The sequence below is a fragment of the Rhinoraja longicauda genome, chromosome 1, assembly GCF_053455715.1.
Source record: "Rhinoraja longicauda isolate Sanriku21f chromosome 1, sRhiLon1.1, whole genome shotgun sequence".
Taxonomy (NCBI): domain Eukaryota; kingdom Metazoa; phylum Chordata; class Chondrichthyes; order Rajiformes; family Arhynchobatidae; genus Rhinoraja; species Rhinoraja longicauda.
Genome location: NC_135953.1, coordinates 138,317,718 through 138,342,423, shown reverse-complemented (window position 1 = coordinate 138,342,423; position 24,706 = coordinate 138,317,718). Strand labels below are relative to the sequence as shown.

Here is a 24,706-nt window from a genome sequence, read left to right as displayed (position 1 = left end):
CACAGTGAATGGTAGGGGTCTGGGGAGTGTTGTAGAGCAGAGGGATCCCTGAGTGCAGATACATGGTTCCTTGAAGGTGGAGTCACAGGTGGACTGGGTGGTCACAAGGCATTTTGGCACATTGGCCTTCATCAGCCAGAGTATTGAATATAGAAGTTGGGAGGTGTTGTTGCAGTTATGTAAGATGTAGGTGAGGCCACATTTAAAGTATTGTGTTCAGTTCTGGGTACCATGTTACAGGAAAGATATTGTCAAGCTGGAAAGGGTACAGAGAAGATTTCTGAGGATGTTGCCAGGTCTAGAGGGTTTGAGCTATAGGTAGAGGTTGAGTAGGCTGGAACGCTATTCCTTGGAGCGCAGGAGGATGAGGGGTGATCTTATAGAGGTGTATAAGATCATGAGAGGAATAGATCAGGTAGATGCACAGTCTCTTGCCCAGAGTAGGTGAATAGACAATAGACAATAGGGGCAGGAGTAGCCCATTCGCCCCTTCGAGCCAGCTCCACCATTCAATGTGATCATGGCTGATCATTCTCAATCAGTACCCCGTTCCTGCCTTCTCCCCATACCCCCTGACTCCGCTATCCTTAAGAGCTCTATCTAGCTCTCTCTTGAATGCATTCAGAGAATTGGCCTCCACTGCCTTCTGAGGCAGAGAATTCCACAGATCCACAACTCTCTGACTGAAAAAGTTCTTCTTTATCTCCGTTCTAATCGAGGACCAGAGGACATAGGTTTAAGGTGAACGGGAAAAGATTTAACAGGAATCTGATGGGTAGCTTTTTCACACAAAGGGTTAAGTTTAGTTTAGGGATACAGGCGGAAACAGGCCCTTTCGGCCCACTGGGTCCATGCCGACCAGCGATCCCCGTACATTAACACCATCCTACACCCACTAGGGACCATTGTTTACATTGTCAAGCCAATTAACCTACAAACCTGTACGTCTTTGGAGTGTGGGAGGAAGCTTAAGATCTCTGAGAAAACCCATGCAGGTCACGGGGAGAACGTACAAACTCTGTACAGACGCACCCGTAATCGGGATCGAACCCGGGTCTCCGGCGCTGCATTCGCTGTAAGGCGGCAACTCTACCGCTGTGCCACCTGTGGTGGGTGTATGGAACAAGCTGCCAGAGGAGGTAGCTAAGGCTGGGACTATCCCAACTTTTAAAAAGCAGTTGGACAGGTACATGGATAGGACAGGTTTGGAGGGATATGAACCAATTGCTGGCAGGTGGGTCTAGTATAGCTGGGACATGTTGGCCGCTGTGGGCAAGTTGGGCCGAAGGGCCTGTTTCCATGCTGTATCACTCTATAACTCTAAGCAACTGAAGCTGCCCAAGTTAGTACATTTGTTAAGCGGTCTAGTAAATGTGTAATTTGTATGATTGAGGGATTAACTGAACCGCACAGAGGAATTGGAGAGAGATGATGTCAGATCAGATCAGGGTAACTAATGCTGCTGCTTCACGTGTCTGGGACCGGGGTTTAATCCTGACCTCATTGGCTGTCTTTGTGAAGCTTTCACATTTCTCGGTGGCCTTGAGGGTTTCCCCAGGTCCTCTGGTTTCCTCCTACCTCACAAACGATTACCGTAAGGTTAACTGGACACTATACACCGAACAGCCAAAACATTATGACCTGATGAGCCAAAACATTATGACCACCTGCCTAATATGCTGTTGGTCCTCCATGTGCAGCCCCATACGCAGCAGGGTGCGATGCACTGTGTATTGTGACACATTCCTCCCGTGACCACCATTAACATTTTCTGTGACTTGTGCCACAGTAGACCTTCTGTCGGGAGAGCCTTCGTTGCCCTCGCGCATCGATGAGCCTTGGGCGCCCAACACCCTGTCGCCGGTTTGTGGTTTGTCCCTCCTCGGACCACTGTCGGTAGGTACTCACCACTGCTGACCGGGAGCACCCCACAAGCCTTGCCGTTTCACAGATGCTCTGACCCAGTCGTCTGGCCGTAACAATTTGGCCCTTGTCAAAGTCGCTCAGGTCTTTACTCCTGCCCATTTCTCCTGCATCCAACACATCAACTTCAAGAACTGACTGTTCACTTGCTGCCGAATATATCCCACCCCTTGACAGGTGCCATTGTAACAAGATAATCAATGTTATTCACTTCGCCTGTCGGTGGTCATAATATTTTGGCTGATCGGTGTAAATACCTCTTTAGTGAAGAGCATGTTGAAAAGTACAAGTTGCAAGCTACTTGGAAGTCAGGGGAGCGGGAATGGGTCTGATGAGGTTGTTCTGCCAGCCACCTGTGTTACAAGAAGTGATCTAATGCCAGTAAGCTGGTTTCTTTTACAGCAGCTTTAAATTGTGCTAGACAGCATTCAAGTGAATGTAGAAACCTCACTGCATTGCTTGCTCACCAAGATCAGTCCCTGACTTGATATTAACGGAAGAGTGAGGGATGTGTCGGACCATGACATTACAGAAGGCAATGGGATGCAGTTCTGCTGCTGGTGGTGGAAAGCTGACCATATTTGAGCTGCATTTGCGGTTCTGATTCTACCCACTTTGGCATGAGGCCTGCGCTCCACAACACCACGGAGGTCTCCTCAGCATAAAGGGAGGCACAGGTTACTGATTGTGGATGATCAGCCGTGATCACAGTGAATGGTGGTTCTGGCTCGAAGGGCCAAATGGCCTCCTCCTGCACCTATTTTCTATGTTTCTATCTAGATTCCTGTCCGTGTTCAGTGGCATTTAGGCCAGACAGGTAGATTTCCTTTTCGGACAGGAATTAGTGAGCAGGTAGGATTTATTTTTCTCACTAGCTGCAGTTAACACTAAAGTAAAATAATTATGAAGTGGAAACATGCTTTTTGTCGAATGTAGTCCAATGTCAAGCATTAATTCATTAATCCCATTTGACAGTCCACAAATTCCATTAAATTATTATTTAATATTCTCTCGTCACAGCGCTGATGAGACAACTCTAAAATAAAAGTATGGGACAATTTAGTGCCACGTTAAATGTGAAGCATCGGGCTTCCATTGTTGATCATTTTTAAACATGATTTTCTTGAGATGCAATGGAAAAAAAAAACACCTATACTGTACAGAGCAAATATAAGTACCTGGAAAACATAAGCAGCTTAAAGAATGAATAAATGAATGAATGAATGAATAAATGAATAAATGAATGAATGAATGAATGAATGAATGAATGAATGAATGAATGAATGAATGAATAAGTTTATTGGCCAAGTATGTGCATATACAAGAAATGTGCCTTGGTGCTCCGCTCACAAATGACAACACAAACATACAGTTAACAATTAAGAATAAAGCATAACCACATCAAAACAATAAGGATTCAACATTACGGTCTAAACATGTGGGTGAAAATAAACCAGAGCGAAAAAGAGAGACTACAGACCAAAGATACTAGAGGAACAAGATAGACCACTCCGTTGAAATCGCCTGTGCTGGTGTCGTTCGCAAAGGAGCCATTTTAGTAAGCAAAACGCGCCGTCCGTTATGCTTCTCGCAGTGTAATCAGTGTTTTGGGGGAACAGTGTGTGTGATGATACCATTAAAATGCAGAATATATCTCATCTATCAATTCACAGATTTTTGTTATTTTTCTTTTGAAATGTTTCTGCAAGTTTCTGCCTACTAAAATGGCGCCCTGACGTACTACGGTTTTTAGGGTCAAGTGGTCTATCTTGTTCCTCTAGTATCCTTGCTGCAGACTTTGGTTATTGAGTAGAACTACTACTTGTGGAAAAAGGGGAAACCGCTGTCAGTGATGAGAGAAAGAAACTGCTGGGTTTCACTTAAAATTGTACACAAACGTAAGTATTTAATCACTTCATCCCCAGACGTAATAGTAAGATGGACAGACCTAAGTTAGAAATATGTTTTAATGAAAACTTTGATTTTTCTGTGTCCTCGCATAAGTAAGCTTCAAGACATGTCTTCACTCAAAGTGAAACATAAAATGTTGAGCTCAATAGCTGAGTTTGTGGAATGAAATCAAAGACCATAAGCCAACCACTGTAATCTTTAGATCTGTTAGTCATAACATTGTATGCATTTATGGAGGCTGTAATTGGGCATACCCTTAGTATTTCAGATAATAAGTATAACCTGAATGAAATATTACTATGCGTCTGATTTTATATAAAAGAATGGATTCTGGCCAACAATTTTCCTTTGTGTTTCTTTTTTCAATGCAAAGGTTCCCTTCTTGCTAAATTTTCGTGTTTTTTTTTGTTTTCAGAAACTGAGGGGAAAGCAGATAACATCTACAGAAAGCCTCCTGTCTACAGACAACATGGTACAGGCAGCTTATTTCATGTTTCATTACTATTCTGCATGGAACTCAAATGCCAAGTTGTCTGCAATTCCATGGAATGGTCTGCAAAACTAATATCTCAGTCTTGGTTACCTCAGTACATTTTGAGAGTAGCGTCTTTTCATTGCGATCTTTCTCTTTAAAAAGAAGAAAGGCGAGCTTCATTCTTTTTATCATTAGCCACAGGTGGGGCATTGGAAGACTGAATGGTGGCTCATATTGGGCCTTTATTGGAGAAAATACAAGAAAAAGCCTGAGAGATGTAATACTGAGGCTCTTTAAGGCACTGGTCAGGCTGCATCTGAAGTACTGTGAGCAAATCTGGGCCCCATATCCGAGGAAGGATGTGCTGGCTCTGGAGAGGGTCCAGAGGAGGTTTACGAGAATGATTCCAGGATTGAGTGGGTTAGCATACGATGAGCGTTTGACAGCACTGGGCCTCGACTCGCTGGAGTTTAGAAGGTTGAGGGGGGAACCTCATTGAAACTTACAAAATAATGAAAGGCATAGATAGAGTGGATGTGGAAAGGATGTTTCCACTGGTGGGAGAGTCTAGGACTAGAGGTCATAGCCTCAGAATTAAAGGGCGCTCTTTTAGAAAGGAGGTAAGGAGGAACTTCTTCAGTCAGAGTGTAGTTAATCTGTGGAACTCATTGCCACAGAGTGCTGTGGAGGCCAAGTCAGTGGATATTTTTAAGGCAGAGATAGACAAATTCTTGATTAGAATGTGTGTTAAGGGTTTTGGGGAGAAGGCAGGAAAATGGGACTAGATCAGCCATGATTGAATGACGGAGTAGATTTGATGGACCAAATGGCCTAATTCTACTCCTATAACTTGTGAACTAGAGCCTGGCATCAGTGGTGGATAACTTATTAAAGGGGATTCTGAGAGTTAGAATTTGGAAAGGCAAGGATTTGTGCGTGAGAAATTGTGTCTCACCAATTTGATTGTTTTTTGAGCAGGTAACAAAAGGTTGATGAGACAAATGCAGTAGTCATTATCTGCATTGACTTTAGCAAGGTCTTTCGCAAAGTAACATTTTGATTATGTTTAAAATTAGCTGGAAGGTCAGAAAGAGTTTGTGATCATAGAGTGTAAGAAAATAACTGCAGATGCTGGTACAAATCGAAGGTATTTATTCACAAAATGCTGGAGTAACTCAGCAGGTCAGGCAGCATCTCAGGAGAGAAGGAATGGGCGACGTTTCGGGTCGAGACCCTTCTTCAGACTGATGTCAGGGGGGCGGGACAAAGGAAGGATATAGGTGGAGACAGGAAGACAGTGGGAGATCTGGGAAGGGGGAGGGGAAGAGAGGGACAGAGGAACTATCTAAAGTTGGAGAAGTCAATGTTTATACCGCTGGGCTGCAAGCTGCCCAGGCGAAATATGAGGTGCTGTTCCTCCAATTTCCAGTGGGACTCACTATGGCACTGGGACTCACTATGGCCTCCTCCAGTTTCCTCATCTGGATTTAGCTCTGGGGGCTAACGGAACCAAGGGATATGGGGAGAAAACAGGAAAAGGGTACTGATTTTGGATGCTTAAGAGTCAAGAGTGTTTTATTGTCATGTGTCCCAGATAGAACAATTAAATTCTTACTTGCTGCAGCACAACAGAATATGTAAACAGCCATGATCATATTGAATGGCGGTGCTGGCTCAAAGGGCCAAATGGCCTACTCCTGCAACTATTTTCTGTTTTCTATATTTTTATATTTCCTACTGTGATCTGCCAATCACCCCCTCCTTACCTGTACCGCCTATCGCTTGCTTGGTCTTGCCCCACCCCTATCATAAGGTCATAAGTGATAGGAGTAGAATTAGGCCTTTCGGCCCATCAGGTCTGCTCAATGGTCGAGTGTCCTCTACCTTTTTATACTGGCATGGTGTGGAGAAAGAAGGCGGTTCGCATATCCTGAATAAAACCAGAAAATGCAGGAAATATTCACCAGGTCAGGCAGCTCTAGTTAGAGAAACAGATATTAGACGCACAGAGTCCCTTGCCCAGAGTAGGGGAATCGACGACCAGAGGACATACAGTACGTTCAAGGTGAAGGGGGAAAGATTTAACACGAATCTGAGGGGGAAAATTTTCACACAAAGGGTGGTGGGTGTATGGAACAACCTGCCAGAGGAGGTAGTTGAGGCTGGGACTATCCCAACATTTAAGAAACAGTTAGACAGGTACATGGACAGGACAGGTTTGGAGGGATATGGACCAAACACAGGCAGATGGGACTAGTGCAGTTGGGAAATGTTGGCCAGTTTGGGCAATTTGGGATGTTTCCACGATGTATGACTCTAACTCTGTTCAGTGCTCTAACATTCAGGTGCTGATTACTCTAACCATATTCTTGTTTTATTTTGGATATTCTAACATGCAAAGTTATTTTTTGCCTTTCATAGAAACAGAAGGCTTGTAGCTTAGCTCATCAGGTTTGTCCCACCATTCAGCACAGTCACTGTTGGTCACTAACTTCAGCACCCTGTTCCTTTCTCCTCTGATGTCACAAACTGGGTAGTGTCAAGGAACTCGTAACTCTATTAGACAGGAATCCGAGAGTTAGACGTTAGAACCTCTTTTAATGATTCAATTAGTCGCAACAAGCCTTTGTTCAAGTAATGGCATAACTACAATTGGTTTTCGTGAATAGTAATACTTGACTGCGGAAGCCAACAGAATTTTGTATTGATCCTGTGCATGGCCTAGGGGCAGCACAGTGACACAGCAGGTGGAGTCGCTGCCTTGCAGCGCCGGGAACCTGTGTTCGATCCTGACTACGGGTGCTGTCTGTACGAAGTTTATACATTCTCCCCGTGACCTGCGTGGGTTTTCTCCGGGTGCGCCAGTTTTCTCCCACTTTCCAAAGACGTCCAGGTTAATTGGCCTCTGTAAATTGTCCCATGTGTGTAGGATAGTACTAGTGTGTAGGGCGATCATTGGTTGGCGTGGACTCAGTGGGCCAAAGGGCCTTTTCCACGCTGTGTACCTAAACTAAACTAAACTAGTGCAGCAAAGAGAAGACTGTTGAAAGACTGGAGCGACTAGGCTTGTATACACTTGAATTTAGAAGGATGAGAGGGGATCTTATCGAAACGTATAAGATTATTAAGGGGTTGGACACATTAGAGGCAGGAAACATGTTCCCAATGTTGGGGGAGTCCAGAACCAGGGGCCACAGTTTAAGAATAAGGGGTAGGCCATTTAGAACTGAGATGAGGAAAAACTTTTTCAGTCAGAGAGTTGTGAATCTGTGGAATTCTCTGCCTCAGAAGGCAGTGGAGGCCAATTCTCTGAATGCATTCAAGAGAGAGCTAGATAGAGCTCTTAAGGATAGCGGAGTCAGGGGGTATGGGGAGAAGGCAGGAACGGGGTACTGATTGAGAATGATCAGCCATGATCACATTGAATGGCGGTGCTGACTCGAAGGGCTGAATGGCCTCCTCCTGCACCTATTGTCTATTGATTCAATTCTTCATTTCCCCAGAGGTATCACAAAATGCTGGAGTAACTCAGCGGGACAGGCAGCATCTCTGGAGAGAAGGAATGGGTGACGTTTCGGGTCGAGACCCTGCTTCAGACTGAAGAAGGGTCTCGACCCGAAACGCAGTCTGAAGGAGGGTCTCGACCCGAAACGTAACCCATTCCTTCTCTCCTGACATGCTGCCTGACCCGCTGAGTTACTCCAGCATTTTGTGATACCTTCGATTTGTACCAGCATCTGCAGTTATTTTCCTAAACTTCATTTCCCCATAGTTCTTCCACGCATCGCTCATTGATGAAAACACACTGGGGAAACTGAATCTTACATCATACTTACAATCTGCTTCGCACAGTGTTTTGAAACAGTGGGACAGATTAAACGTTCACAAAACATTCACTGGGATTTTTAAATGTAGCTAAAGGTAGATCCCAAATTTCTTTACATACTTTGCAGTATTTGCAACTCCAAACCAGGGAGTTTAGAGTGCATTCACGTTGTCATTGACAAAACAGAATTGAAATCTTCTACGATTTTTGACTCTGACTTTAACAATGTTGTATATTAGTAGGTGAATGGCAAAGCCGAGGATTCTGGACTGAAGACAGCGATGGAGGCGGTGGGCAGTTTTACTGGGATCAAGATGGCAACAAAGTAAGACATGAAATCAACAAGTTTTAACAAAGCTCATCTTTATTCCTTTCAAATACCAGATAGTGAAATATATTTTTTAGATTTAGATTTAGAGGTACAGCGCGGGAACAGGCCCTTTGGCCCACCGGGTCGGCGCCGCCCAGCGATCCCCGCACATTAACACTATCCTACACACACTAGGGACAATTTTTCACATTTTACCCAGCCAATTAACCTACACACCTGCACGTCTTTGGAGTGTGGGAGGAAACCGAAGATCTCGGAGAAAACCCACGGGGAGAACGTACAAACTCCGTACAGACGGCGCCCGTAGTCAGGATCGAACCTGAGTTGCATTCACTGAGTTGCCTCCTCCTGCACCTATTGTCTATTGTCTATTGTATGTATGTGGCAGAGGTTCGATATATGTTTGCATAAGAATATTTTACAATTTTAGTGAAGACAATAAATGTTTAAAATGATAAAATCTTTGTGGGGAGAACAATTCCAGTCCAACAATGCAAGCATTCATTTGCAAGTAAGCCTTGATGTTTATAGATGGATGGTTAGTATACCTAGATTTTTGGTGAAATTTCACTCAGGTACTGAATACTGATAACTACTGCCATTTTAAGATATGTCATTGAAAGTGAAGGGAATGACACAATTACATTCACTCCTATCTGAGGCATGCATACACCATACAAAGGGGTTTGCTGATAATAATTTTTATTTTTTTTAGATTTAGAAATACAGCGCGGAAACAGGCCCTTCGGCCCACCGAGTCGGCGCCGCCCAGCGATCCCCGCACATTAACACTATCCTACACGCACTAGGGACAATTTTTACATTTACCCAGTCAATTAACCTACATACCTGTATGTCTTTGGAGTGTGGGAGGAAACCGAAGATCTCGGAGAAAACCCACGCAGGTCACGGGGAGAACGTACAAACTCCGTACAGACGGCGCCCGTAGTCAGGATCGAGCCTGAGTCTCCGGCGCTGCATTCGCTGTAAGGCGGCAACTCTACCGCTGCGCCACCGTGCCGCTCAAACAAATGATTTTGTTTTAGTTTAGTTTAGGTTAGGGATACAGCGCAGAAACGGGCCCTTCGGCCCACTGAGTCATGCCGACCAGCGATCCCCGCACATTAGCACTATCCTACACACTTGGGACAATTTACAATTATACTGGGAAACACCATCAATGTTTGCTGGATTTTGGCCATTGAAAATGGGATTTTTGGACCTTGAAAATCCTTGAAAAGTCCTTGATTTTTTTGCTGTTCCAAGTGTACGAACCCTGTTAAATCGTAGGTAGACACAAGTCTGAAGAAGTGTCTCGACCCGATACGTCTCCAGAGATGCTGCCTGACCTGCTGAGTTACTCCAGCATTTTTTGTGTCTACCGTCAGTTGATTTATATCATTCTGCAGCTTAACACTACCCTCTTCACTGTCACACCACCAATTTTCGCGTCATCTAAAAACGTACTAATCGTGCCTTCGACATTCACTCCGATGCACAGAAAAGAGAGAAATGTTGTCATGTGTGGTTTGTATTTTGTTTGTGTTCTGTCAGTATTTTACTTGCTTTTTATGCTTGCCCTAGGTGAAGCCGAGTTCATTGAAGGGCCAGGTGGAGATTGTAGATAACTCTCAGGTCCTGGACCCTAAATCATCATCTCGAAGCCCTGCTGCTGATAGAGAACCACTACAAAGATCGAACAGCGAATCACTCTTTCAAACAAGTAAGTGTATTCCACACCTCGAATGTCTTTTTCTTCTTCTTCTTCTTAAGCCCTTTGCTCCTCTAGGGAGCATAGGCCATTGCCAAATGTCCTCCACCTCACTCGGTCGTTGATGGTTCTATCGAGATCTCCCCAGTTGAGCCCACTTATGGACATTTCTGCCTGGACCCCTCTTCTCCAGCTGTTCCTGGGGCGATCTATTTTCCTTTTTCCTTGGGGGTGCCATTTCAGGGCTTGCCGGGTGATGTTTGTGGCAGGTTTTCTGAGGGTGTGTCCAATCCAACTCCATTTTCTCCTTCGAATTTGTAAGTCAATGGGATCCTGGCTTGTTCTTTTCCACAGGTTCGCATTGCTTACTTTGTCTGTCCACCAGATGTTTAGTATTCTCCCGAGGCAGGTGTTAATATCATATCATATCATATATATACAGCCGGAAACAGGCCTTTTCGGCCCTCCAAGTCCGTGCCGCCCAGTGATCCCCGTACATTAATACTATCCTACACCCACTAGGGATAATTTTTACATTTACCCAGCCAATTAACCTACATACCTGTACGTCTTTGGAGTGTGGGAGGAAACCGAAGATCTCGGAGAAAACCCACGCAGGTCACGGGGAGAAGGTACAAACTCCTTACAGTGCAGCACCCGTAGTCAGGATCGAACCTGAGTCTCCGGCGCTGCATTCGCTGTAAAGCAGCAACTCTACCGCTGCGCTACCGTGCCGCCCTAATGAGTGTTTGCCGCCTGTTTGTTGTGCGTTTTGTGGTTTTCCATGTCTCTGATCCTTACAGCATCACCTGCTTCACGTTTGAATTAAAGATGCGTATTTTGGTGTTGATTGAGATGTATTTTGAGCTCCAGATCTTCCTGAGCATGTTAAACACCACCCTAGCCTTATTGATTCTGCTTTTTATGTCTGAGGAGGGTGAGGAGGCAGACGAAGCAGTCCCTGGTCCTCCAAGTTGGGGATTGGATGTGGGGTTAACTACCCCACCCTGGAAAATAGTGTGAGTTACAGAAACTTTGACGAATGAAAACCAAATTACACCTCGAATGTAATTCCCGCTTAAGTGTCTCACAAAGTTAATCATTTATTCTTTAAGTTCGAAAACGGAGAAAAGTTAAGTTGATGAGAAGCAAGGGTTAAAGGATCTGAAGACCCGAGACGCCACCCGTCCCTTCTCTCCAGAGATGCTGCCTGTCCCGCTGGAGTTACTCCAGCGCTTTGTGTCCATCTTCGCTTTAAACCAGCATCTGCAGTTCCTTCCTGCACATTAAATCATCAGAAATGCGTGTCATATAAAGCAGATGTTTGCCAGTTGACCAAATCATAATTACTTTGTTGCAGGAATTCCTCATTCCAAATCAGCATCCCTTCCGGGTTATGGAAAAAATAAATCACACAAGGTAAAGAAATATTATTTTTAATTTTTTTAGCAACTGTTATTTTTTAACAAAGTAGCAGCATGTTGTGTAACAACCAGAGAAAAGTCTGATTAACACAGAGAGCAAGTAAGTTAATTAAACAGTAATTAAACAAAAGTAATTAAACAGTAAGTCGCAATTAAGATCAATGTAAAATAAGAGAGTAAAAGATAATGAATGTTATCTATATATTACTTAAACTCTCATCTTGTATATTTGTGGGGTTTGTGGACATATTTGTTTTGGGTTTGTGGATATATTTGTTCTCGAGATACAGCCAAAACGGTACACGATAGCGCAACAATTTAAGGCCCCCCCTTCCTCACCAATCCCCTGCTGTCTCGATTGATCAAGTTTTGTTACATTTTAAAAGCAATTAACTTAATAGACTTTAATAAATGCGCCCCCTTCCCCGCCGGGAGGACCGCCGCCAGTCCCGGCGCACCCCGCGCCTGACCCTCCTCCTGTGGTGCAGAGGGTCAAACAAGATGGCCATCGCCTTCCTGCTGCCGCTGCAGGAGAGGTTTCCACCTAACGAGTCCACGGCTGGCGATGTCCGCCCGGGGCCGGGGTGAATGGCTCCCTCTCCCCTTTCCTCGCCCCCCCCCCCCCCCCCCCCTTGCCCGCCCACGGCTCCGGGGCGGCAACTGGTCCACGGGTCGTCAGTCGGGGAGGGTTGCCGGGCCCGCAGGAGAGGTTTCCACCCAACGGGGTCCACGCCCGTCTAGTTGCTCCTAAATTCTGTCGAAGCCCGTAAAAAATGGTTGGCACATGTGCTGGTTGGCTTGAAGATAGACAGAAAAAAGCTGGAGCAACTCAGCGGGTCAGGCAGCATCTCTGGAGAGAAGGAATGGGTGACGGTTCGGGTCGAAACTGAAGACTGAAGAAGGGTCTCGACACGAAATGTCACCTGTTCCTTTTCTCCAGAGATGCTGTCTGACTCGCTGAGTTACTCCAGCTTTTTGTGTCGATCTTTGAATTAAACCAGCATCTGCAGTTCCTTTCTACATGTTTTGCACTGAGTTACTCCAGCTTTTTGTGTCGATCTTTGAATTAAACCAGCATCTGCAGTTCCTTTCTACATGTTTTGTACTGGTTGGCTGCTGCTGCTGCTGCCATAATTTTCTTGGCAATCTCTTAAGCAGGGGACTGTTCATCCTCTTAAACAGGGGAATGTGAATCAGATCATGATTATCTGATATCATGAGAAGCTATAAGGCACATGATACTGGGGTTCAAGTTCATGGTTCCAGGGATTGGCCATAAAGGTAAATAAGATGGTGAAGAAGGCACGTAGAAAATAGGTGCAGGAGGAGGCCATTCGGCCCTTCGAGCCAGCACCACCATTCAATGTGATCATGGCTGATCATCCATAATCAGTACCCCGTTCTTGCTTTCTCCCCATACCCCTTGATTCTACCCCTTGGCCCCAAGATATATCAGTATCTAACTCTCTCTTGCATATGGCATGCTTCCCTTCATAAGTCAGGACATCTATATACAAAAACTCTCGTTTGTTATCTTGTTTGTGTCTGATAGCGGGCCTACCTTACTCATCATTGTCATTTTAGTGATAATGCAAGTAGTTTTATTGAAATCGGTCTTATATTTTTAAAGTTATTCACATTTTAAAGTTTAAAAGGAGGGGAGGGGGAGGAGGGAGGGAGGGAGGAGGGAAGGGGGGAGTGGGGGAGAAGGGAGAGGGGAGGGGGAGGGGAGGACGGAGGGAGGGGGGAGTGGGGGAGATGGGAGAGGGGAGGGGGGGGTTGAGGAGAGAGGGGAGGGGGGGAGGACAGGGTGCTGCACCAATGCAGGAGAGGTTTGGGCCCAACGGGTCCACTTGGTCTAGTAGAATATAAAATGTGGGATGTTTTGTTGGAATTTTACAAAACATTGGTTCGACTGCTTAGTCCTACATCCCCGCTGTAGGAAGGGTGAGATAACACTGGAGAGGGCAGTAAAAAATCGCCATGACATTACCTGGATTGGTGGCCCTTAGTTACGAGGAAGGACTGGCTCGGCCGTGTTAGTTTTTCTTGAAGCAAAGCAGACTGAGGGGGCGATGTGTTAGAAGTTTATGAAATTATGAGAGACACAGCTATGGCAGAGAGTCAGATTTTGTTTTCCACACTGCCGGGATATCAAGAACAAGAGGACACAGACTTAAGGTGAAAGGAAGGAGTTGTAAAGAGGATCCAAAATACAGTCGTAAAAATCCAGAGTGTGGTTGATAGGAGAGGTATTGGAGTCGGGCACAATCACTACATTTAAGATACATTTATTTATATGTTATATAAATAAGCGATATATAGACCCAAAGCAGCAAAATGGAATTCATGGGCAAAAATGTCCATATTGACTTGGTGACCTGAAGAGTCTGCTTCTGTGGTTTGATAAGAATCCACTGTCCAATGAGTTCTCATTTACAAGCCTTAATACATACAGGGGATGAAATGGAACAGATTATTAAACAGGTTATCATGCTGCCTGTCCCGCTGAGTTACTCCAGTATTTTGTGTCTATCTTCGATTTTAAACCAGCATCTGCAGTTCCTTCCTACAGATTATTTTTTAACTCAGATTTCTGATTTTTAATATTGGGGCCGAGGAAATACTACATGTGCTGGAGGTCACGGAAGTGGAAGGGGCTGGGAGGGTAGTTCTGACCACACACAAACTGCTGAAATGGATAGGCAATCGACTTCCAAAATTCCTGGTTGGCAGAAACGCACTTTTGTATTTTTGGTTAGATTTAGTTTATTTTTAGTTTAGAGATACAGCGCGGAAACAGGCCCTTTCGGCCCACCGGGTCCGCGCCGCCCAGCGATCCCCACACATTAACACTACCCTACACACACTAAGGACAGTTTTTACATCTACCAAGCCAATTTACCTACAAACTTTGGAGTGGAGTGCGGGAGGAAACCGAAGATCTCGGCGAAAACCCTCGCAGGTCACGGGGAGAACGTACAAACTCCGTACAGACGGCACCCGTAGTCGGGATCGAACCCGGATCTCCGACGCTGCATTCGCTGTAAGGCGGCAACTCTACCGCTGCGCCACCATGCCATCCTATCTGGCTCCATACAGATGCAGTTCCCTTCCACTGAGCCTGTGCTAGGTTTTTTCAGCCTCCAGAGACTTTCATCGCTGTTCAACTTAACGCTAAAATGCTGTCGACTTGTTTTCACAGCGGAACAAATTGTTCCACTTTATTTTTTGATTGCATCTTCCTTTCATTTTCTTCTGTTGAATCTGTCTTCTTGATGTGGAGTGAATGACCTGCCAGTCACCATTATGTGTTTAGGGAGTCGATATGAAAGCCTGTTTTCTTTTTCCTAGTTTTGGGGGTAATTCAAAGGAAACTCTGGCTTGATGGGTAATCCTTTCATCTTATGAAACCAGTCAGTCGGTGGGGCTTCAAAACAAGACTTGCATTTACCTGGCAATGATCTATGAAATATCGCTCACTTTGAGTCATAGAGTGAGACAGTGTGGAAACAGGTCCTTCGGCCCAACTTGCCCACACCGGCCAACAATGTCCCAGCTACACTAGTCCCACCTGCCTGCGTTTGATCCATATCCCTCAAAACCTGTCCTATCCATGTAATTGTCTAACTGTTTCTCAAATGTTGGGATAGTCCCTGCCTCAACTACCTTCTCTGGCAGCTTGTTCCATACACCCACCACCCTTTGTATGAAAAAGTTACCCCTGAGCCTCCAATTAAACCTTTTCTCCTTCACCTTAAACCTATGTCCTCTGGTCCTCGATTCACCTACTCTGGGCAAGAGACTCTGTGCATCTACCTAATCTATTCCTCTCATGATTGTATACACCCCTCATCCTCCTGTGCTCCAAGGAATAGAGTCCCAGCCCACTCAACCTCTTCCTAGTCCTGGCATCATCCTCGTAACATCTTAATATCAACGCTGGGCCTATTCCTGTTTTCTGGTCAATAAGAATATTGAATCAGACAGTTGTAGGGCTTGTAAATAGAGCAACTAAGGTGAACTCCTTCCTTTGTATCCACAAACACCAACCCCATCCCCATCCCTTCAGCTCCTGATTTGAACTGCAGGCTGCAGGTTTCTCATATGGAAGCTGGCCATTGCCGGTTCAATTCCTCTTAAGGTGTCACTGAGTTCCATTGATACCAGTCGGCATCAAGTATAAATCTTGCCACCTAACAAAAAAAATTTTAAAATAATTAAACCAATTGTTGAGCTGAGATGACTTAATTACTGGACTGAGAGACCCTATTGTGTACGCAATATGCTTCCTCAAAAATATAAGAATGGATGGAGTCTTGATTTATTTGCAAAAGACACGGTGGCGCAGCGGTAGAGTTGCTGCCTCACAGCGAATGCAGCGCTGGAGACCCGGGTTAGATCCCGACTACGGGCGCTGTCTGTACGGAGTTTGTACGTTCTCCCCGTGACCCGCGTGGGTTTTCCCCGAGATCTTCGGTTTCCTCCCACACTCCCAAAGACGTACAGGTATGTGGGTTAATTGGTTTGGTAAATGTAAAATTTATCCCTAGTGTGTGTAGGATAGTGTTAATGTGCGGGGATTGCTGGTCGGCGCGGACCCGGTGGGCCAAAGGGCCTGTTTTCGCGCTGTATCTCTAAATTAAACTAAACTAAACTAAACATCAGTATCAGACATTGGATGTCCTTTATCTCAATAAACAATAAATTATTCACTTTCTGTAAAATTTAAGAAGAGCTTTGCATATTAAAAGAATCATAAGGTCATAAGTGATAGGAGTAGAATTAGGATATTCGGCCCAAAATAATGTTTATCATGCAATAACAATTAAAATAAATCTATCAGTTTTTTACATTATTAATAGCTCCTAATATATGTATTTGTTATTTCCACTCTTTTAGGCTTCAGAGTTTGAATCAACTCATGATACCAGCTGGGGAATGAGAGGTAAGCAACCACTGACAGAGTTGTAGCACATTGAAATCCATAAATAGAGCAAATGGGATAATTTTACTAATCTGTTCTATTGTACTCTTGTTTTTACAGAATACAAGGTAAGAAGTTAACCTCTCCTCTTAAGTCCCCAGTTTTCATCCACCAACTGCATCTGACCAGGTTATGATCTTGGTTTTTCTTCAATCATGTTTAGTTCAATAATGTATTGGATTGCGGAAGTGTTTAACATGGACTTGCTGGGCTCCAGAAAGGCAAAGGGCAAGATATTGATTCCCTCAGAATGACCTAGTGTATTATCAAAGAGGTCCAAATGAAAATTAATGTCCCCAGACTCAGGAAGAAGATCAGAAAAAAAAAGCTACCTTTTTACTGCTGTTTGGCAATTTCTGATTAACAGTTAGTTGTTGGCTGAAGAAAGAGAAAAAAAAACAAAATAGCTTCACCTCTCACCAAAATAAAATTGCAGAATGAATGATTTTTAAAATGTCCTCATTGTCCAACTGACACATCTTACCTTTCGATAGAAAATAGGTGCAGGAGGAGGCCATTTAACCCTTCGAGCCAGCACCGCCATTCATTGTGATCACGGCTGACCATCCCCAATCAGTAACCCGTGCCTGCCTTCTCCTCATATCCCTTGATTCCACTAGCCTCTAGAGCTCTATCTAACTCTCTCTTAAATCCATCCAGTGATTCGGCCTCCACTGCCTTCTGTGGCAGAGAATTCCACAAATTCACAACTATCTGGGTGAAAAAGTTCCTTCTCACCTCAGCTTTATTCTCGGACTGTATCCCCTGGTTCTGGACTCCCCCAACATTGGGAACATTTTTCCTGAAAAATGAATCAGTCCACGAGAAGCCAATGTCTTATTTTGGCAAGAATGAAAACAACATATGAACTTAATTGGACAGCAAGAACTTGGTGTAAATCATTTATTTTATTGTCTTAAAACTTGCCAGGTTGTAAACTTGGCATTAGAAATGGGGGGGAAAAATATGATATGCAGTTAAATTATCCTGTTGTTAAATTACATTTACCTGTTGCAGATTTACCCTTATGAAATGTTAGCTGTTACAATGAAAGCTCGTGTCAAACTACCAAAAGATGTGGACAGGACCAGGCTTGAGGTATGAATGTATATGGTTAAACAGGGTGCTTCCATGGTATTCCTGTTATGAATAGAGGTTTTGTCAACTGAACAGTTGGTTCACATTTGACTTCATGTGCGATTTAATATGCCAAATGTTACTGGTTGAAATGTTAAAGAACCTTCTGCACGAACAAACAAATCTGTCAGCATTTCCATTAGTTAAAGATATTAGTTAACTTATCTTTAACTTACCTTTGGGTAAAGATTAGGGCAGCACGGTGGCACAGCGGTAAAGTTGCTGCCTTACAAACGCTTTCAACCCCCGGTTCGATCCCGACGACAGGTGCTGTCTGTACATCTGTTTGTACGTTCTCCCCATGACCGCGTGGGTTTTCTCCGAGATCTTGGGTTTCCTCCCACACTCCAAAGACGTGCAGGTTTGTAGGTTAATTGGCTTGGTATAAGCGTCAATTGTCCCTAGTGTGTGTGACAATAGACAATAGGTGCAGGAGGAGGCCATTCGGCCCTTCGAGCCGGCACCGCCATTCAATGTGATCATGGCTGATCATTCTCAATCAGTACCCCGTTCCTGCCTTATCCCCATACCCCCTGACTCCGCTATCCTTAAGAGCTCTATCTAGCTCTCTCTTGAATGCATTCAGAGAATTGGCCTCCACTGCCTTCTGAGGCAAAGAATTCCACAGATTCACAACTCTCTGACTGAAAAAGTGTTTCCTAATCTCAGTTCTAAGTGGCCTACCCCTTATTCGTAAACTGTGGCCCTTTGTTCTGGACTACCCCAACATTTGGGGGAGTCCAGAACAAGGGGCCACAGTTTGAGAATAAGGGGTAGGCCATTTAGAACGGAGATGAGGAAGAACTTTTTCAGTCAGAGGGTGGTGAAGGTGTGGAATTCTCTGCCTCAGAAGGCAGTGGAGGCCAGTTCGTTGGATGCTTTCAAGAGAGAGCTGGATAGAGCTCTTAAGGATAGCGGAGTGAGGGGGTATGGGGAGAAGGCAGGAACGGGGTACTGATTGAGAGTGATCAGCCATGATCGCATTGAATGGCGGTGCTGGCTCGAAGGGCTGAATGGCCTACTCCTGCACCTATTGTCTATTGTCTATTGTCTATATTAGGAACATGTTTCCTGCCTCTAACGTGTCCAACCCCTTAATAATCTTATACGTTTCGATAAGATCCCCTCTCATCCTTCTAAATTCCAGTGTATACAAGCCTAGCCGCTCCAGTCTTTCAACATATGACAGTCCCGCCATTCTGGGAATTAACCTAGTAAACCTACGCTGCACGCCCTCAATAGCAAGAATGTCCTTCCTCAAATTTGGAGACCAAAACTGCACACAGTACTCCAGGTGCGGTCTCACTATGGCCCTGTACAACTGCAGAAGGACCTCTTTGCTCCTATACTCAACTCCTCTTGTTATGAAGGCCAACATTCCATTGGCTTTCTGATAAAGATAGTGTAAGATAGTGTAAAATGTGCGGGGATCGCTGGTCGGTGCGGACTCGGTGGGCCCTAGGGCCTGTTTCCGCGCTGTATCTCTAAACTAAACTAAACTATTCTATATTGGTGGAACCTTCTTAGACATGTTCTGAAAAATTCTTAATGTTCTAGTTTTTAAATGCTCTTTCACTTTGTGTTATTTCTATTCGACTTCGGTTGTCGAGAATTTGAACTCTAAAATTTACATGAATATTTAAGACTTGGTAGTGTAAGAAAATAAATCGAAGGTATTTATTTCACAATGCTGGAGTAACTCAGCAGGTCAGGCAGCATCTCAGGAGAGAAGGAATGGGTGACGTTTCGGGTTGAGATCCTTCTTCTGACTGATCTATCTGAGGAAGGGTCTCGACCCGAAACGTCGCCCATTCCTTCTCTCCTGAGATGCTGCCTGACCTGCTGAGTTACTCCAGCATTTTGTGAAATAAGACTTGGTAGTGTATGTTTCAGCATTAAAGATAATAACACAAGCTGTTAACATTTTTTTAATATCATTCAGTGTTTGTCATAATCTCAATAATTGGCAAAAACGGGACAGAATAACATTTTAACTTAATTAGCGTTGCTGTCTTGCTTCTCAGAGAGGCAGATTAGCAAGTGGATTCTGATTGGGAACAAAATTATAGAAAAGTGGGCGAAGAAGGTGATCACTTAGCTCACTGGGCATGTGCTCATCAGATTGGTGCCACCTAAACTCACCACACCTTCCAGCCCTGGGTTGGTAGCCTCCACCTTTCTTCAGGTGCAGAGGTAGAGTTGCTGCCACACAGCTGTGGCGATCCTGACCACTGAAACAATCCGAATGGAATCTGCACATTCTGTCCATTTCCCCAAGGCACTCCCATATCCCAATGGCATGCTCGAAGGTATTTATTCACAAAATGCTGGAGAAACTCATCAGGTCAGGCAGCATCTCAGGAGAGAAGGAATGGGCAACGTTTCGGGTCGAGACCCTTCTTCAGACTGATGTCAGGGGGGAGGGACAAAGGAAGGATATAGGTGGAGACAGGAAGATAGAGGGAGATCTGGGAAGGGGGAGGGGAAGAGAGGGACAGAGGAACTATCTAAAGTTGGAGATGTCGATGTTCATACCACTGGGCTTACACTACCAATGGCATGCTAATCATTTGGTCAATTGGTTTGAGAATCAAGGAGGAGTTGATAATGACATAAGAGAGAATAGGTTATAGTAAAGTTTATTATTATACTAGACCAAGTGGACCCGTTGGGTCCAAACCTCTCCTGCATTGGTGCAGCACCCTCTGCCCCCCCCCCCGTCCCCCCTTCCTCCCCCTCTCCCCTCCCCCTCCCTCCCCCTCCTCTCCGCCTCCCACCTCCTCTCCTTCCCCTCCCCCCCACTCCATCCCCCTCCATTATCCTCCCCCTCTCCTCCCCTCCCCCCCTCCTCTCCCCCTCCCACCTCCTCCCCTTCCCCTCCCCCTTCCCCTCCCCCCCACTCCATCCCCCTCCATTATCCTCCCCGATCCCCCCCTCCCTCCACTCCCTCCCTGGGAGATAGATTTAAACTTTAAAATGTGAATAACTTTAAAAATATAACACCGATTTCAATGAAACTTCTTCCATTAGCACCAAAGGGACGACGGTGAGTAAAGGGCCTGTCCCACTTAGGCTATTTTAAGGCGACTGCCGGTGACTAGGCTGTCGCCGAACATTTGCCGGGGTGTCACGGGCATGATCGTGAGGAGTCTTCAATGAATCATAGCGGATCTCGGCGCGTCGAGGAAAAAAATTCCAGATAGAAATTTCTGGGCGCCAGCTGGCTTGTCGCCAGGTATGGTAGCTTATTGCGGGCGCTGTCTGTCGCACGCTGTCCCCAGGTTTGCTAGGTTGTGGCAGATGCATTTAGAAGCACGTAATATTAAATTAAGAAGATACCAGAAGATAGTTTTGTTTAACCAATTTATTTACCGTCAGGACATTTGTCAGGTAGATTGGAGGCAACAGTTTGACGGTCAGGTAAGCGTGGGAACTTTGTGATGTTTCCGAAGATGGTGTAATCTCTTAGCCAGGTGCTAGTTTCACAAAAAAAGTAACTTGTATCGACCTGACTCGGAAATGTCATGGTCATTGAAATAAACTCCAGGTTCCACTTGTTTCTACCGTGACTGAGATCCAGTTTTCTTTCAGGTTCCCCCAGCTTCTGAGCATTCGTTCGTTCACTTTGACTGAACCCACTGCTGTCATCCGCTGATTAATTCCTCTCATTACATCTCGTACTTTCCAAAAAGAAAACAACATCAATTTGAAATATTTACAGGGTTCTGAACGCAACACAGCTTTAATCCTTGAATATTTATGGAGTGGTGGGAAAAGGGTCAAATTCCAGTAGCGATGATTCATAGAATTACAGGAAGAGCCGAAGTCTAGCTGGACTTGAAGTCAGCACTTCAGTAAGATAAATTGTGCACTGTTTTCAATCCAGTAGCCAGCCGGTTTGAGAACTTTAACCTGATAGTAATTTGTGTACCTCGTATAGAATAACCAAGTGCAACTATGAAAACATAGCTGCCTAATAAGGAAAAGCGTATAGTATGGAAATGGACCATTTTTTTGACACTGTATATGTATCTATGAAGTGTTGGTTTGACAATTACTTTTCAGTACAGGTGGTTTCGTAGATTTGTCTTTGAGCAACATTTATTTTCACCCAGAGAGTTGTGAATTTGTGGAATTCTCTGCCGCAGAAGGCAGGGGAGGCCAATTCACTAGATGAATTTAAAAGAGAGTTGGACAGAGCTCCAGGGGCTAGTGGAATCAAGGGACATGGGGAGAAGGCAGGCACGGGTTACTGTTTGTGGATGATCGGCCAAGATCAGTTGTACAGGGCCCTAGTGAGACCGCACCTGGAGTACTGTGTGCAGTTTTGGTCTCCAAATTTGAGGATGGATATTCTTGCTATTGAGGGCGTGCAACATAGGTTTACTAGGTTAATTCCCGGAATGGCGGGACTGTCATATGTTGAAAGACTGGAGCGACTAGGCTTGTATTCACTGGAATTTAGAAGGATGTGAGGGGATCTTATCGAAACATATAAGATTATTAAGGGGTTGGACACGTTAGAGGCAAGAAACATGTTCCAAATGTTGGGGGAGTCCAGAACAAGGGGCCACAGTTTAAGAGTAAGGGGTAGGCCATTTAGAACGGAGATGAGGAAAAACTTTTTCAGTCAGAGAGTTGTGAATCTGTAGAATTCTCTGCCTCAGAAGGCAGTGGAGGCCAATTCTCTGAATGCATTCAAGAGAGAGCTAGCTAGAGCTCTTAAGGATAGCGGAGTCAGGGGGTACGGGGAGAAGGCAGGAACGGGGTACTGATTGAGAATGATCAGCCATGATCACATTGAATGGCGGTGCTGGCTCGAAGGGCCGAATGGCCTACTCCTGCACTTATTGTCTATTGTCTATCACAATGAATGGTGGTGCTGGTTCGAAGGGCCAAATAGCCTCCTCCTGCACCTATTTCCTATGTTTGTATAATTGAAAGACAAAGGGTATTTCATATGATAGGCACAGATATGAACATTTTTGCCTCCTTCAAGCACTGCTTGTGTGCATTTGTCTATTTGTGGAGACTCCGTGTGGGTGGGTGTTTGCAAGATCTGAATATGTCGTTTTTCGAAAATAACCGCAGATGTTGGTACAAATCAATGGTATTTATTCACAAAATGCTGGAGTAACTCAGCGGGTCAGGCAGCATCTCAGGAGAGAAGGAATGGGCGACGTTTCGGGTCGATAAGATGGTCTGAAGAAGGGTCTCGACCCGAAACGTCACCCATTCCTTCTCTCCTGAGATGCTGCCTGACCTGCTGAGTTACTCCAGCATTTTGTGAATCAAGATCTGAATAGACTCGCTAATGAGAAGGCGATTGAAAAGCAGGTGAAACGGCCAGAGTAGATGAAACTGTTGGTTGGACACAGTTCTAACTTTTAAAAAAAATAATTAAAATTTCTAACTTTAAAAAAATACTGCTGATTCTTCATGGCCGCTAAAATCTACATTCTGGAAATCCCTGCCCAGTGCGGGGAATGTCACCTGAAAGACCGCAATGCTTTGCCTTTATTGTTCCATTGTTGTGGAATTAAAAGATCGGCAGATTCAGCCTGTGACATCAGGATTGTGAATTGTGTGCCCTCCCTGCACAACAGCAGAAGTGCATTTTCAATGAAGACCAAGATCTGCGGCACGGTGGCGCAGCGGTAGAGTTGCCGCCTTACAGCGAATGCAGCGCCGGAGACCCGGGTTCCATCCCGACTACGGGCGCTGTCTGTATGGAGTTTGTACGTTCTCCCCGTGACCTGCGTGGGTTTTCTCCGAGATCGTCGGTTTCCTCCCACACTCCAAAGACGTGCAGGTTTGTAGGTTAATTGACTGGGTAAATGTAAAAATTGTCCCAAGTGGGTGTACGACAGTGTTAGTGTGCGGGGATCGCTGGTCGGCGCGGACCCGGTTGGCCGAAGGGCCTGTTTCCGCGCTGTATCTCTAAACTAAACTGAACTAAATGCTGGTCTTGCCAGTAATGCCCAGATCCTGCAGAATGATTTAAAAAAACATTTTGTTAGGTTGCAACTTCAGGTCAGCTTTTCTGTGGACTTAAAGAATGAGCTCTTAAGGATAGCGGAGTCAGGGGGTATGGGGAGAAGGCAGGAATGGGGTACTGATTGTGAATGATCAGCCATGATCACGGTGAATGGTGGTGCTGGCTCGAAAGGCCGAATGGCCTCCTCCTGCACCTGTTGTCGATTGTCTATTGACCACATACCTTGTCAACTGCTACTACCTTGTGCTTGTTGCTACTCTGGTCCTCACGGTAAGTCCCATACTGCAAGGGGATAGGACCCTGGCCACTCCCTCTTCTTCCCTCTCCCATCAGCTATTGAGGGCGTGCAGCGTAGGTTCACTAGGTTAATTCCCGGAATGGCGGGACTGTCGTATGTTGAAAGGCTGGAGCAATTAGGCTTGTATACACTGGAATTTAGAAGGATGAGGGGGGATCTTATTGAAACATATAAGATAATTAGGGGATTGGACACATTTGAGGCAGGAAACATGTTCCCAATGTTGGGGGAGTCCAGAACAAGGGGCCACAGTTTAAGAATAAGGGGTAGGCCATTTAGAACGGAGATGAGGAAGAACTTTTTCAGTCAGAGAGTGGTGAAGGTGTGGAATTCTCTGCCTCAGAAGGCAGTGGAGGCCAGTTCGTTGGATGCTTTCAAGAGAGAGCTGGATAGAGCTCTTAAGGATAGCGGAGTGAGGGGGTATGGGGAGAAGGCAGGAACGGGGTACTGATTGAGAGTGATCAGCATTGATCGCATTGAATGGCGGTGCTGGCTCGAAGGGCTGAATGGCCTACTCCTGCACCTATTGTCTATTGTCTATTGTAAATGGTACAGAAGTGTGAAAACGCACACCTCCAGATTCAGGGACAGTTTCTTCCCAGCTGTTATCAGCAACTGAATCATCCTACCACAACCAGAGAGCAGGTATCACAAAATGCTGGAGTAACTAGCCGGCCAGGCAGCA

General features: G+C 45.1%; 1 protein-coding gene across 1 annotated transcript in view; it reads left to right on the top strand.

Moving 5' to 3' along the window:
• The window catches only part of ablim2 (actin binding LIM protein family, member 2), a 180,332-nt gene that overhangs the window by 115,841 nt on the left and 39,785 nt on the right, over window positions 1–24,706 (top strand). The window contains exons 15-21 of the mRNA XM_078407171.1: window positions 4,250–4,306; window positions 8,375–8,460; window positions 10,051–10,189; window positions 11,538–11,596; window positions 16,504–16,549; window positions 16,649–16,656; window positions 17,606–17,686. Coding sequence (XP_078263297.1) covers window positions 4,250–4,306; window positions 8,375–8,460; window positions 10,051–10,189; window positions 11,538–11,596; window positions 16,504–16,549; window positions 16,649–16,656; window positions 17,606–17,686 — 476 coding nt within the window. The remainder of the gene's footprint in view (window positions 1–4,249; window positions 4,307–8,374; window positions 8,461–10,050; window positions 10,190–11,537; window positions 11,597–16,503; window positions 16,550–16,648; window positions 16,657–17,605; window positions 17,687–24,706) is intronic.